The 16977-nt window shown below is 37.4% G+C and overlaps 1 protein-coding gene across 1 annotated transcript in view; it reads right to left on the reverse strand.

Annotated features, from left to right (window-relative positions):
* Nucleotides 1–16977, reverse strand: part of GMDS (GDP-mannose 4,6-dehydratase) — a 408288-nt gene that overhangs the window by 217200 nt on the left and 174111 nt on the right. Inside the window, exon 7 of the mRNA XM_005481685.4 lies at nucleotides 8474–8601. Coding sequence (XP_005481742.1) covers nucleotides 8474–8601 — 128 coding nt within the window. The remainder of the gene's footprint in view (nucleotides 1–8473; nucleotides 8602–16977) is intronic.

The following is a 16977-nucleotide window of genomic DNA, read 5'->3' on the forward strand; positions in this document are numbered from 1 at the left end:
ATTTTTAGAGGAAGAGAGAAAGAAATCAAGCACAAGACAGCAATAAGCTTTCTTCACATCCTTAACCTGGTAACCAAGTCAGCCACCTCCAGGGAAAGCTTAAAATGAGCCAAAGAAGGACAACTGGAAAGTTCAGCTGCTCTATCTTTGGATCATTAGTGTTGGTTGTTAGGTCAAGGCTCCATCCAAAAACACCTACAGCTAAAATTCTAGTATTTCTGCTATAACTAAAAGTGGCATATTAAGTGCACCCTCTGGGTTTGGGGAATGTTTCCTATTCAAAAAACCAAACCAAAATAAAAAAGGTATTTTTTTCCCAATACCCAGACCAGGAAAGAACAGTCACTCTGCTGATAACCAATCTTCTTAATAATGCACAGAATATTAACAGTTAGAGTACTATAAAAGTGAACCCTGACATTTTAATTTATCTGAAACATTTCTTCTTTTGGTGAAATGATCTGAAGTTGGAGGACTAAAAACTTTGTTTCTGGAAATGCATTGCCTATGATATTTTATTGGCTTGATTTCAAATGAAAACAATTATTCTATAGCGAGGATGTTACCACACAGACATAACAACACCATTAACTATTTTTGACTTCCAGTGTAAATTGAACCATTATAGGGTTTTAAAAATGTTGTCATTAAATTTTAATGATCTGTTTTAAGGGATTTTTCCCCCTTATTAAAATTCAAACCAACTATACTATAGAGCTTTCTCAGAATGTGGTGCACTATTCTAAGCTTCAAATAAATCTGTAAATCCTAGATTAGTTAATAAAGAGAAACTACCTGGGTTATTGCAGGTGGGACTGGTAGCAGTACCTGTTATTAATGTTGCCTAACATTTACCAATAAAATACACTGCTTCCCATTCTTTAAAATGTTGCCAAATACCAACTGACTGAAAAAAAAAATTCTGAGTTCAAATGTGGCCACACCTGGTTGGCTTTTTTCTTCCTTTATTCCCCCCACTGATGATGGGGAAAAGAGCAAAGAAAGGAAGGAAAAATATCAATTGAACTGATTCAGCTAATTAAAAAATACATTTAATTTTATTAAACTTCAATATTTTTTCCATGTACTAGGGGTTTTCTTGTAGAATCAGTGTTTGAAATATTGCACGCAGAAGCCTAGAGAATGTTTACAAGAACATTTCCTTCACATTTGCCTTAAACTTGCCCAACTCATAAGCTTTAGTAACTGTGGACTAGAGTGGAAAAAATAAAGGTAAAATCCTGATTTACAAGCACTGAAGAGAGACTTGTGAGTCCTTTGCTGTTAAATTTTGTGAAGATTCACTCCATGGTGAACAAGCTCCATCCCGTGATGGGGCAGTGGTTTCCCTCCAGGCACAGCTGCAGCCCTGAGCAGGCTGTCTGGTACATTCACTCCTAGGTCCAGACAACCCCATCTCCCTCTGAGATTCATCTCTTTCCCACAGTCTCATCTGAAGTTATCCCAGGTTAACCCACAAGGCTGACTGGAAGGTGGAACAGACCTTTTGGTTTTGGTTTTTTTTTTCAGTCTGTCATTTTTTCACCCTGGTGCTATATTGCCACCTGCTAATGAGTAGATCTTGTCCTGCAGCATGCTCAGAGCTGGACAGCAATGATGGTGCATTATCTGCAATATGTAGTCTCTCTGTTGACACCCATCTGCCTTCCACAGGCCTTAGAACAAGGGAAAGGATAGCTCCTAAATATGGACCCTGTCACAATTTTACCTGGGTTTTCACACATTGACAGTCAGAGCAGAAAACTAAAATCATAGGAACACAGCACATATTTGCAGTTATTTATGCAAAGTGCCTTAATTTGGTATTCTCAAGAAGAACAGGCTGCAAAAGCAGAATTTGTCAGGAGGTTTCTTGTAATTGTGTTATTTGATGGAAGAGATACTTCATTCAAGTCACAATGGCAAAATAGTTCACTGTCAGAAATATGACAACAATACATAATTTATCAGTTTGGAAACCTTATACTTGAAAGAAGCCTTAGTCTAACCTTTCCATCACTCCAATTGAATTGTAAGACCACCACTGTAACAAGACCACTTAGAAAACCACCGGGGTGGCCCTGATAATACATGTATCATTGTTGAGGCACAGGAAACTAAACCAGATGGTTTTGCTGAGGAAAGCACTTTTTTCTGGCTTTGTAGAGCCTAAAAACACTAATAGGTCAAACATGAAAGTGCTGAAAAAGAAAGTTAAATTAAAATCTCTGTAAATAAGAAAAATATTTATTTACATATGTTTCCCTCACAGAAAATATGTCTGCAAAAAAATAAAAAGGGAAAAATGATGCTACAGTTCTGAAAGAGATTAGGATACTTTTCTGAAAGGTCTAGCAACAACAACATTTAAAATTGGACTTACAGTGCACCACTGCTGGAATCAATGCCATATGATGTGTATTAGACAGAACACCTACATATTGTAATTAAGAACTTTTCCTTGCCTCATTTTTATGTTTTAACGATGGAGACCATTCATGTCTATTGCAACAAACAACTTACTTTCTTGCATGATCTCTGATTATCAATCATCTTCAACTTAAAGAAAAAACAGCACATAATGAACCTCTCAAGCTACATAAAATTGAAAGCAATTTCCACAAAAATCATCCATACACAGAAACATACATTCACATGCACACATTTATACAGGCTGTACATGTGGGTGCATGCAGGGTGTTCAGATTTTCTCATTTATGCTGTCGTTATTTAGAATCATATTATTTGCAGACTTCAGCATTTCAAAAACCACAAAGGACTTGGTTTGGGTTTGTTTTTCTTCATTGTAGACATCGTCCACATGAGTAAAATTAAGATGATAGTGTGTTGCTCTGCTGAGAACTGCAACTATTTCTAATAGTCAAGAAGTCTAATCTAAATTACATACACTGAAAAAATGCATTATACAGTCTTTTAGTGTGCAGCATTATTTACCAAAATGTAAGCCTTTATTTAGCATTAAAAAAGAAATCTTTCCCTATCACAGTTATTCTAAAACACATTCTCTCTTCTTAAGGGAAGCTTTGCCCATATTTTAAAAAACTGAAAGAACATGTTTGAGAATTATACCTACATTTTGCTGGCACCAAATCATGCTCTAGTGAAAAGAAGACATAATTATTTAAATTTCATCTTTTTCTCTGCTTGTATGGGAGAATGGAGAAAAAAATGTACACTGAGAAGAGCTTCACTATATGCCAATAATTTGTGGAGGTTCATTTTGGCACTGCACAGATATAGCCTTGGGGAAAATGTTTGGTCTTCAGTCCCATTCGTAAGGTTGTGACCAAAAGTAGAGAAATAAAAGAGCAATTTCTGAAGCCAGGAGTCAAGAGGGGCCACAGGTGCCCTACAGAGCTGAGGGAGCCTGATGGAGCCTACCTGGACAGCAATAAAGAGAGAGGAATTACATCGTTGTGTCACATAATTGTATGTTGATTCAGTATGAGAGACGTGGCAGGGAGACACCTGTTTGGTGACACCAAACAGTGTGACACCATCTACCACTTCACATCAAGACAAGCTCTTTTATAGGGTTGAAATATTTCAGTTGAGGTGCAACACATACAAATAATTTACTAAAATAACAACCCCATGAATTGACCTTGGAAATCCACTCATCTGTGTCTTTTCCCTATAGACTCAATCAGAGGGAAGACAATAATTATTTCTGGATTTGGTCCTCCAGCACTCTTTTGTGTCAAGAAGAAGTGCCTCTATTCCAGTGCCAGTGCCTGTGGGTCAGCTCTGGGTGAACTTCACGTCTTTGATTTGAAACCAGCTGAGACTGTGCTGTGACCACTTTTGGCTGTATTATATCCTGAGAACTGGGTCACTATTTGGGTGGATGATTGAACTTATTACTGTGGTCAAATGTCACTTCCTTGATCTTGGACACCTATCTCCACAAGTCCTAAATATTTACATGAGGAAATCAAAAAATATTCTGCCCTTGGCAAGAGCGTACTTCCTGTGGGAAGACGTTGCTTTCTCAAAAATATTTCAGCATGAGACTTAGTTCTACATTAAAGATTTTTGAATGTTCATTGTCTCATTTTCTTTGATACACATGCTTCTAGGAAAGGTACTACTTCAGCAAGTACCTGTCAAGAGTTTTATGAATGTTCAGTAGTTGTTCCAAAGGAGCACAGACTATCAAACTTTTCTCCTAAAGGTTCTTACAAGTTCTGATGCTCTCACAATTACTTCACCTAGATGGAAGCAGTTCAGTGCATAATCACCTCAACTGGAGCACATTTGATTTAATTTGAAGATCAGTTTGGCCTAATAGAGACATTAGTTATGCCACCTCAGACAAGTTGATGGAAAGAAAACGTTCTGTGTAATTGGATATACACAAAATACACTTTACCTGGATGGCGATACACTAATACTGAAACAAGCCCATCACGGAGGGTTTAAAATTATTTTGTCACTTTTATTAGAAGATACTGACTTTAAACATAAAAACTAAGCAGAAAGAGAGGAAGAGCATTTTTCACTTCAGTACATACCAAAAGAGCAACCTGCATTTAAAAACATGCCTTAAGTTCATCAGGCAATCTCATAACTATATGAGGTATTGATAGCTACACAGACAGATACAACTGACCTTCCTTTTATAACCAACAGTCCTTACTAAAGCAAGACTCTCACAACAAGAATTCAGCTGGGGTGGTGAAAGAATTACCCAGAAAAAACTTCAAGTCTTAGCAGACTAAGGCGAAATGTATCTCAGAAGACAACATATCCTTAATGCTACAAGAAAATAACAAAACAAAAGTAGAAATCCTTCACCAATACTCCTGCTGGCTGGCTCCTTTTCTTATGCACAAGAGTAAAGTAAAATTCTAAATAATTCTGGCAAGAGTTTTTATATTTCAACTTATGCACAAGCATACAAGAAGGGATTTCCCACAACAGCAGTGGTAGCTGTTGTTTCCAAGGGTCATTTTCTGCCTATTATGGTAATGGTATGTATGGTAAGTAGAAAATTAATGGATAAAAGACCAGGTGATGCTGACTAGAGGTTTAAACAAAGATTGGATTTTATTATCTAAATTTCAACATGTGCAAAATTCTCTAAGACAATAAAAATGACTGCGTATTTTATTGTGCTTTTAATTACAGATTTACGTATGAATCAGCACTAGAACCAATTAAAAAGAAAATAAGATAGACATTTTCTCTTTAAGTAGTTTCGCAGTTTCTTAATATGCTTGATTGTCCTGTACAATAAATTATTATATTACTTATTTATAAACAGTTCTCTTTTGCTTTGATTGTTTTCTTTTACATTATTTAAATATAAATTAATGGAAGCCGATTCCCATACATTCTGAATATCAAATGCACCCCAACTTCACCATGAATATAGGCACACACCTAATTTTAAACTTTTGACTAGACATGTAATTAATTGAATTGGAGCCAATTATGACCCAATTATGAGTCCTCTGTAATTACTGCTTGACGTACTTGCTGGATTTCTCTTGAAGGCAAGAGACAATATTTCTGATCTCTATGAATACCTAAAGACTACTAAAACTGTTACCTTTGACCTTTTTCTTGTAGCTTTGTAAAATCAAGATTGAGGGGCTTTTCCACAGCTTTCTTCAGTGCAGACTTCTGCTGTTTGCACAACAGTGAGGTAAGGGCAGTGCAATTGCAGAAGGCAACCTGAGCATCAGCAGGTGATAAAGAGGAAACTGAAGGAAAGGCAGGAAAAACCTGTACACAAAGGAGGTTGCCCAAACTCACAGTGGCAGTCAAATGAACTCATATAATCAAAGCTCGAGAATCACAAATTCTGCTTGTGCTGTGTGACCATCAGATGTTCTCAAGTCCAACACATACAGGATACTGTTTCTGCATGGAGTCAATGGCTTGGCTCATAAACTTTTGTGAGATCAGGAATTGACCCATAATATTTCATCAAACAACAAAAAGGAATGTATTTATGGTTTTATTATTATCCCTAATAAGGAAATAAGAAGAAAGGAAACACAGTACATGGTCTAGTCTATATGCACATGTGTTACTTGTATTAACATCGATGGGATTTAAAGCTACATATGGAGAGGATAAGATATATCCCTATGTGTTCAGCCATATGCTTAAGGAAGCTCCCAAAATGCTTGTAAATATGATCATGCTTTCGAACATATTATGCATTTATTTGAACAATGTTAAATCTCTAAGCCCTACTTTCCAGTCCATTAAAGCCTCAAATAATAGTTTATTTCCAGTTTAAAGCTACCCTATTTTTTACCCATTAGAAGGCTGCCTGTAACCATATTTCCACAATACTCAGGGAATTAGAGAATTGATAATAACTCTCCCATGATCTGAAGGGATGATATCTCTCTGGGATGAGAAATACTCAAGATGAACTATATTTTAGCGAAGAATTCTTTCCAGAAGATTTTGGGACAGGCCCAAGATGTGTAGCTGAAAGGCCTGGAATGCTACTTGCACAAAAAAACAAGTGTTTGTGCCATAGACCTCAGACAACTACATTCCTTCTGGAGGCCAAAGGCCTTGAAAGCTATTCATCCTTCTGGATTTACTTGTTGATTTTTAAGGGTTGAATGATAGCCTCAACAGGCAGAGGGAGCTGGGCCTGTTCAGCCTCAAGAAGAGAGGGGATGAATGTCATCAGTGTCTATCAGTATTGGAGTGTCAAAAGGACAAATCCAGGCTCTTGGTGGTGCCAAGCAACAGGACAAGAGGCAAAAAAAAGCAAATGACACACAGGAAGTTCCACCTGAATATGAGGAAGAACTTCTTTACAGTGCAGGTGACTGAGCACTGTGACAGATTGCCCAGAGGGATTGTGGAGTTCCCCTTACTGGAGATATGCAAGAACTGTCTGGACACAATCCTTGTTCAATTATCTTTAGGATGATCCCGCCTGAGCAGGAAGGTTGGACCAGATCTGTTGTGGTACTTTGCAACCGGACCCATTCTGTGATTCTGTGAACACAGGACAAGGGTTTAACCCAGAAGGCACAAGGGAGTTATTTAGGATTTCCCTTAGAGAAAAAGACTTTAGGATTCATCCCATGATTTATGACCTAGTGTAATTTCTGTTGGAATGTCACAGCTGAAGTCTTTATGAAATATCCAGTGGCTGTTGACAAATCATATTCATTATTTTCATGTAACTGATAATTTTATTTGACTTACCTTTTTCTTCTTTTCAGTTGAGGCTTGGTGATTGATTTTATAATCACTCGTGATCATCCTTTTATGCATTAAAAAGAGGACTGGGATGGTTTACTAGTTTAACTACTTCAACCAATGTTGTAGCCACAAACATAAAACCATAGCCATGGAGGCACAGTCATTACACTCATGATGCTTGTAACATCTCACACACAAATGCAGCACAGAACCTAAGACAACTTTATCTGGCTGCCAAAAACCACCTTCTTCACTTGCTTGATGTAACCCTTTTGATACCAAGGCAGTATGGCTGTTTATCTTTTCTAATGTCATCCAGGACATCAGTTTAGAGAGGCATTATCATTTTGTTTTCTTGCTCTTTTTGACTGTAAAGAAGATTTGAGAGCTCAGCTTTTACTCTACCTTTAAAGTCTCAATTTATGATAAAAATCAAGACTTTTGCCCACTGAGATACTTCTTACTTTGTAATATAGGAAACCAAAACAAACAGTCGTCATCTTTTTAAACTACATCAGTGAATGGTGAAGTCAAATCCGGTTTCCCAGCAAGGAATTATTAAAAGACAGAAATAGTCCAATGACCACAGGAAATCTTTAAGCACCAAAATGGGGACAAAAATCTCCTGGGGAAAAGACAATATTTCCTACATGGTCATTCATGTCTCCTTGTAATACAATACAGGAGCATTGTTTGTTTGTCTGCTTAAGTAGATGGGTAGAATAAAATTAGAAACAAATCCTGACTACAGACATTTCAAACACCAAGTGCAGGCTTATGTGTTCCAATACCTGCCATCACAACTATCTTGTGATGCTTCTTTATAATGAGGGCTTTGATCATTGATATAGACCTAATTTTTGCCTTATTAAAAAAAGGTCACCAACCTCCAGCAGCATCTTTCACTTCAGGTCATACTGCATCTTGCTGAAATCAAGTCATTTTATCAGTCATAAAATTTGTCAAAAGAATTGAAGAAACACTCTAAAATAAAACCACGCTGTAGTCAGACCCCTCCCCAGGAATTCAGGCAAGGAATGTAAACCCAAAGATTTATTTTTCTGTTCAGGTCATGCCTGGGGTAGACTGCTGTGTTACTAAATTCCCTAATCTGAAGTCAAGAGCAAGACAAAGTTAACAGACCTCAATAGGCAAAAAAATAATAAAAAAAATCTTGAGATAGCCCTCTGTGGACCATAACCTGAAGTTACAGCAATAAGCATTATCCCCTCCACAGAGATGATTCAGGAAAAATCCCACAGCTTACCTCAACGTAGTCCCTGGCATGGCCCCAGTCTCTCTTAGCATCCAGATTGCCCAGGCTGAAGCAGTCCAGCTGCCCAAGGTGAATCTTGGCTACCGAGCGGCTGATCTTCCGAGTGACAAAGTTAGCCCCTGGAGGAGAAATAAAGGGTAGTGTCAGCATTGTCACAGGGGCAGATGGCTCTGGAGACACCTCGTGCAGCTCAGCACAACTTTCAGTCCCCACTCACTCCCCTTGCACCACCCAGACCCATGCCATCTTTTATCATTTGAGCAAGCTAAGAAGCTTCCAGGGCAAGTGTCACATTAGTTGCACTTTCACAGCAAACATCTTTCTTTGTGGGACTTCTTAAGCATTCCTAATTTGCTGCCTCAGTATTCACTCCAGGCATTAAGCCAAAGAAAATCATTTGGAATGTCAGTTCTTAAACACAAAATGCAAAAGGTTACATAAAGAAGACAGACATCTTAGACCACCCTCAAGTTTTTCTGTTTCAGTTTCTTTTTTCATTTTTAATTTATTTTTTCAAGGAATGCAACTATCTAAATAAATGTGTTTATTAATAAAAAAATTTGAGATAATGCAAATACTATGTATTCTCCAAGGAACTACAATGGCTAAATGCATTATAATTTTCTAGTTTTTGGGGATTCTTAGTCCTCCAGATTCAGTTAGATCATGAAACTGTGATTACAACTTTTTCAGTAGAAGACTGTATTTTATTTTGCTATATTTCAGTATTTTGGAAAATTTGTGTACCCATTTCTGCTTCCAGTGGAGTTGCTCTAAACAATTTTTTTTGGTTACTTATTTTCAGACTTTGATTTTCAGATTATGGTGGCTGTGTTTCTAAAAGGTGGTCACAGCCTCCTCAAAAGCTGAGGGATTTTAGGAGTTTAGGCCCATTGGCATTTGCACACTAATGAGCCACAAAAATTAAAATTACATGCCTTTTTAATAGCTAAAACCAGATATGATTAAATGGTGACAGATGATACCTCCTCCAAATGAAAAACAGGAGACTTACTGAAAATGTCTGTAGTTGTAAAGTGCTTTTAGCAAATTTCAAAAGTCTCAAAAGTGTAGCTTATACATTCAGTGCATACATGTAGTTTTTTTCATTATGAAACTCTGCTCTTTAGACACACATCTCAATATGTTCTGTTTCCTGCCAATCAAACAGAAGATTGCAGCATTATAAAACAACATTAAGTGTCTTTTTCACATTACTGGTTTTTCTCGTAATGCCAAGAGCACCACAGTGCTTTTCTGTATCATTTCACTCTACTAAAAGTAAAAAAAAAAAAGCACACCTGTAAGAATCATGTGGAATGAAGAACTTAAATTAAAGTCAGACCTTACCACAGGATTAAGATAGAATTTTAAATTTTCATCAACCACTGAACTAATTGCAATTCCAGTTATTAGCCATTTATATATCCTAATATATCATCAATTTGCACCTGTTCTTTCGAAGATGAAAATAATATATTTTCCATATCCCCTGAAAAGGTGTTTGCATAGAAAGGAAGCTTCCTAAATGGCGTGATTTGCAAAATTTCAGAAACAAAATATACTCCATAGTCTTTTTCAAAGCAAATACCTCAAGAGTTGGATAGTACTACCACCGTGACTCTGCTATTTGAACTTCTGAAAGCCAAGTGCTGAGGTTCTCCTGTTCCTGGCTGGACAGGCTTACAGCAGGAGTGGAGTTCTGGCTTAACAGAAACCAGTGACAGAGTCTCTTTGGCTTAGCCAGACTGGTACCTCTCCAAAGATTGTTTCTATTTTTAACTTACCAAAATGCTTTGAGACCTTCTCACAGATTATTGCTAATTAATTAAAAACAGATTCAACCAATGGCTAAAACTTACTAGGACTAGCTCTGAAACCTTCTGCACCAGAATGATTTCAGTTAGGATTTTTATTCAGCAAATAACAGCTGAAGGAACAGGTTTCTCTCTCAAATAAAATAGATGTTTTAAAGTTCCAGGCTGCAATTGAGTAAAAAAGAAAACTGACTGCTTTCAACACTACATTCCCATTTGTAGCAAAAGCAATGAGAGTTCTAGTCACCATCTGCATTAAAGCAAGTTTTACTGTCAACCTGCACAACTAATGAATGTCAACTCCCCTTTTGGAGCAAATGCTTCCTCAGCATTAAAAAAAAAAGAAAAAAAAAAAAAGCAGTACATTAGGTTGTTGTGTGAAAGAAAAGCTTTTATGCTATCAATTTAACTTTAATTGTATAAAAGATACACACAAGAAAGAGCTGATTTGTCTAGTACAGCACAACAAATACTAGTAACTGCTGTCTTCTTGCCGAGCCACTGTTAACTACAGAGAAACAATCTTCAAAGATATTCTCCAAGTAAAATCAGAATATTCCTCAAAAGGCTGAACTGAAAAACTAGAGAGCACCACAATGAAAAAATGAAAACCTTAATTTTCCAGAGATTTTCTAGTAAGGGTTCCACTAAATAATACCAACCCTCTTCTTGGAAATGCCTCAGCATTAAAGCAGTGGAAGAAAACTATGCTACTGTTCATTCTGAGAAATGCAATTAGAAAATTTTTTCATGCACCCAAGGACTGAATGGCACATTTCAGAAGCATTTAAATGATATGGTTCATAAATAATGTTTAAGTACTTATTCCCTTCAAACACAGTATCTTAAAATATCCCATTACACTCTGTGTTTGATCCCATGCCATTAAATGCACATCATAACTAGAATTTAGGCTGGTGCCTGCTGGAGTCATACAAAGTTGTTAAGACTATGTCAGCATTTCCACTAAAAAGCCCTGTCCTAGAGGTTTGCAATTTGGCTATGACATTGCTTTGGTCTGAAATTTAGCAGAAGGAATGTCTTTTTCCTCAGGATTGATTCTATCTAAAAGGTCCAGGCAAAACGCTGCACTTGCATTTGTATAACTGAATACAAAGGACCTTTTGAGGCACAGAAATGGTTAGCTTCCTTCTTCGTCAGGAGGTAGAGAAGACTTGATAATGTTGAACACACAAGAGCATTTTTCTCCACAAAATAGCCACTCAGTGCCAGGAAGAGTATCATCAGAGATGCTGGTGTGCTAACCTTTATGTTGATTTTCATTGGATTAAGGTGATGCAGCAGCTAAAATGCCACCAGTTATCACAGGCAAATAAAGCCTAATTTGTTATACTACTAACCTTGCTAATTCACCTGGAACTGTGTTGGTGATAGTGGCAGAGCTACCTTAGACTGGTGGGAAAGAGAGATGTCAGACTCCCATATTTGTCTCCTAGCTCTGCACTGCTCCCTCAGTTCAGAGAGGTTTTATAAAACACAACTCATTGCTCTCACCTAGTACAAATAAATGTGGACTGTTAAAAACTCGGTTACATGGTTGATGAATTTTGACTTATTTGAACACCTTTTCAAAATTTGTGTGGGTGGCAAATGTCTGGGAGCTCACTTTCCTGCAGGAACCCTGAGAAGAGTAATTCTTGCTGTTGGTAGGGCCAAGCATGCTGGGCTAACTGCTATCTATGCAGGAAATACATCAAAAGCATGATGGGCCACATTATGCTCTGGTTTGCATTGTGATTGGCAGCACAGGAATCACTGCAATGGGGCATTGAAGATGTGGCCAGACAGAAGAGGAATGGCCAGACCTAGCAGAGGATGCTTTGGTGCGACATTTCAGCTGTTCTAAGCAGCTCTACTTAACAGGAGGTCTGACAAGTTCTTACATTTTAAAAGGGGACTTTAACAAGAGTTTTCATGGTATTAACAGCTCTTTCAGGAACGCTGGGTATTATCTTAGATTTGTTTTCAAAACCCAAGCCCTCCCTTTGAGATTGTTCGCATTCCAAAAGGAACCATAAGGTCTGATTTACAAACCTGATTTACCCTAGACAGGATTTAAAGAAAGGATTCCTCATCAAGCAGAGCTATCTGTAAAACATATAACTTGCCACCAAACCACTGCAGGAACAATACTACAATGAAAAGAAATAGCAGAGGTATAATGCAATAGCTTTCACTCTCCAGCCCAGGCCTGTCATCCATTGTGCAGCCTGGCTCAGGGTGGAAAACAGCTCATTCCTTCCAGAAGGATGCTGCCTACATCTGGCAAAGATGCAATTTTGAAAGCTGGACACATCTCTCATTAACATATATTGAAAACTAATGTTTAGTAGGCATGGTCTTAGTGCACCTACAGTTCCAATGCTGGATTGCCCCAAGACAGAAAAACATAATCTTAGTCTCTGGATCAGCACCCCATTCCTTTTACAGCACTGGGGTTTCAGCCTTTGTGAGTCATCAGGGAACTGCCTGTTTTAAATAGGAGTTTTTCTCTGGATACTGTGGTTTAGAAGAGACAACCAAATGCATGAAGAATCTTCAAGAACCACTATTGTAGCATCTGTTTCTTTTCAAGAACCCTCATTTTCCAAGTTCTCAAGACTGCATACAAAACCCAACTAATGATAAAACTGTGGTCTAAGGAAAACTGCTCTCCCTGTAAAACTAGCTGTTGCATGCCTAAGAAAATCCATTATTAATCCTTGCGATATGATAGAATGACAACCAACCTTACAGAATTCAATAGCAGTCCTTATCTATCAAATGAGATGCAGTCCTAGAAAAATCTACCAAGTTCTTGCAACACCTTTTTTCTTCATTTTGCATAAAATATGATTAAAAGGTTTTTGTCTCTGAAGATACTGACACAAGAAAAAGGTTGACCCTCTGCAGTTTTTTTCCTCCAAGTTTCTGCAGTTCTGGCATAGATTCTAGTGGAAGCCTAACATGTTCAAACACATTGTGTACCCAGCACCTCTACTAACCCAGAGAAACATATTTCTTTTAACATACATGTGTTGTAAATGATACATTTAATGAGATCATTAAAATGTTTTGATTGCCTGAAAATTCACATTGCTCATCATTTCCATTCTATGAGAACCTTTTCCATTTTTTGTAACAAGGTGTAATGAAAAAAAAGCAACACCCAGATCTTCTAAGAAAAGAAGCCTTAAATGTCTTTACACTGATGAAAATCAATAACAATTATTCCAAAGCAAATGGATTTATTGTCATTGTAAACCAAATGAAAAATCAAGTTATATATCTTTAAATTAACCTTTCATATTTTGAGTTTAAACAGAATTTTAAACTGTTTCTTGATCAAAACCACTGATACAGTATTGCATTTTGGTAAAACTAGTAGAGCAGTTACTTAATATATTTTAAACACCGGGGCATTTAAATTGCTAATCCACACACAATTTAAAATAATTAATTGTTTTCACAACAATAATTACACAAAGTAGAAACATCACTGTTTAGAAATAAAGAGAAAATCATGCCTAAAGTGACTTTTTTTCTTCTGCTTGTCATCATACGAATTTTACTCAGCAAATACAGCTATCTTTGGATGAGCTTGCCATAAAGTCCACAATCAGATTTTTGCAAAATGAAATATATATGAAATAAGTGTGATATGATTCATAAGCAATTCCTTGTAAAGTCATGCATGGGAAACATCTTCCTGACTGGAGCAATAAATCATTTTATTTCCTGAAACATGAGATATAGTGCTTTAATCCTTTCATTTTAATCCTGTATAGCATGGCTGGAAATACTTTTTTCATCATAATATGTTCAATCATTTTCTCTGTTCTTTAAAATTTTAAAAATAGCTTATGGCAGTGGTTTTCTTAGATTTTTTTTAATATATTTGCAATGTCTTTCAAATATTTTCAGTTTACATATCCCAAGCTATTTTCCAATGGCCATCTTTCTCTTAACAGGAAATTTTACTGTTAATATTCTTTTCAAAGAGGTTATTCTTCATCAATCCCCTGGGAAACAATTATGTAACAAAAATTCTGCAGATCCCAGACCGAAAGCAGTGGTCCAGTAACACAAGGATAAATTTGTCCCTCTTTATCAAGTGACTTTGAAATGTGTGATTTAAATAAAATTACATGGTAGTAATTCCTTCAAATACTGCTAACAAAGGCATCAATCAGCATATAAACGGAATTATTTTATTTAATAATATATTGATATTATAACATATATGACATTATAACCTTTACAATACCAAATTGCACTAATTCTCCTTAGTTCCATTTTCCGCTAGCACACCAGTTTTCAACAGAAATGTGGCACCAATTCTTTGGGTGCCCATTGTTGAGATAATGGAAGATGCACTACTAAAATATTTCTATATTTCAAAAATGAGGAGGTTAAGGCAGAAAGATAAAGGCATTGAGAGGTGGGAATCAGCAGGGGAGGGCAGCACAGTGGAGGGGGCTGATGCTCTCCAACCCCAGAACACCTCTGTCCCTGCCATCTACATAGTACATCCAATTGCACATAGAACATTTGGACAGCTGAGGGCAACAGGAGGTCATTGAACTACGTGTGGAGGGAACACAAATTATTGCCTTTTATAATGCGAGTGGAGAATGAGAGCGAGAGACAGCTTTGTGAGGAACAACAAGGTACAGAAATGTGGAGGGAGAGCAGAGAGTAGGGAATTTTTTCTTTTTCCCAGTGGGTGAAAAGAGAGCACAAAGCCTGCTTCAGGGGACAACTAGTAAGCTCTGTAAAAAGTATGGGACACAGGAGTAGGGGAAGAGACGTACCAACCACCATGCAAGGACAAGAACCTGAGGAGGTGTTTGCCACAGCCCAGGCCACGCTCCCCAGTGACTCAGTGGTGCTAACCCTCCACTGGGCATCTGTCATCAGGGCTTCAGGCTGCTCATGACTGTGCTGCATACAAACAGAGATTTCCACCTCTCAAAAAACAATGACAGGATCATTTCTATGACTACACAGCAGCAGTTCTGTAAAGTGACTGTGAAAAAATGATGTTTGATTAGCAGACAATGTGCATGTGTAGGGTGTAACACAAAGCTATTAGATTTCACAATTAAAATACCACTGTTGGGGAATAATTACACTTCTTGGATCTACCATATGGGGTTGTTAAAAGGACAGGCTGATATACCAGCAATAATGGTTAGCTAAAATGTGCTATTTTAGTATATTTCCTCCATATAATTTTTCTTAAATTAAAATATTTTCCCCTCAGGAACTGTACACTGAACAGGAAAAGGTGAGGCATCAAAGACTCTTATAAAGGAAAACCCAAACATTAATACTGAAAACAATATGTAAAAGTGTTATTCCTGTTCCCAAGTTTATGTTGCTAATGGTGCTTACATAAACAGGGCAGCGTTTTGCTTACAGAAAACTTAACCTTTTGCTCCAAAATATTCACTTTGGTTTTTTTAATCGCAGTTCATATACACTACATTGTAAAACAAAGGTAGATGTCTTTAGCCACTCTGATTTTCTAACATTCATTGAAGCTGTGTTTTTAAAATTGTACAGTGAAGGTTATTGAACTAAACCTCTCATTTCAGCTGTCACAGAATTACACAAGCCCTTGCATGTGCGAGCTGTGGGTAAACATGAGTGTGCTTGCCCATCAGTACAGACTCTTTACATTGCTAAAGCTTGTGTAAACAATTTTAGTCAAGTACGTGCTTTGCTTAATTTGTGCTACAATAGCTAGAACTGTATGGAACCAAAAGGAAAATCCAGCACTTGTACAAAATGGAATTATCCTGCCGTCTTAGGCAACTTGCACAAAACCCCGTGATTTTAACTTCCCTTGTTTAATGGCTATCACAGTTCAGACAGATGTGCTCTTAAATTTAACACTCCTTTCCTTTTCTCCCTGTTGTTCCCCTCCTCCATCCTCTCAGCAACCAGTAGCACATCAAAAAAGTTGCTGTTTGACGGTTCAAGCTGAGACGTTCAGCCTTTACCCTCGCACTCTCTTGAGATGAAGCAGGCAAGGCTTTTAATCTTACCTGCTGACACATGACTGACTAATACAGTTTCTTGGACCTTCTGACCTCTGAGGGACTAAATCTGGCTGGTCTCTCAACCTCTCCAGGTGGCTGGGACATCAGTTTGCGGTGGGTCATGATGTAAACTAAGTTTTGCACGGGTTCTCCGTGACTTTCTGTGCACCTATAATTCTCTTAACTTTTAACGTGCAAATTTCTTGAGTATAAAACGTATCATTTCACTTCAAGTCAGCGGGAAAAAAAATTTTCCTTTACTTTTACTGTAGGTTAAAGACTGTAACAAGAGCTAACCTTGAAACCAGTCACAGTGGCAAATTTGCTGAGTCAGTGCTGATGTATTTTCTTGGAGCAAGAGAAATGGTCTGGCTACAGCCAAGCAGCTTATTTGAAACTTTGCCTCCCACACAAACTAATAAAGCAGTGCTAGACGGGTTTGACACTTATACAGCATAACTCAAGATGTTCCTAATCCATGTGCCTCCCTTTGGAGCTTTGTTGCTCAACAATTTTTCTCCTAGGACTTCCTTCTGGTTAGCTTTGCGGCAGTGGTAGTCCTTGAGGCACCCTTTAAGTCCTCAATACATCATTTGATAAATGTCTTTCGATTTTACTAAACCACCATTTG

This window comes from Zonotrichia albicollis, chromosome 1 (assembly GCF_047830755.1).
Source record: "Zonotrichia albicollis isolate bZonAlb1 chromosome 1, bZonAlb1.hap1, whole genome shotgun sequence".
In the NCBI taxonomy this organism is placed as follows: Eukaryota; Metazoa; Chordata; class Aves; order Passeriformes; family Passerellidae; genus Zonotrichia; species Zonotrichia albicollis.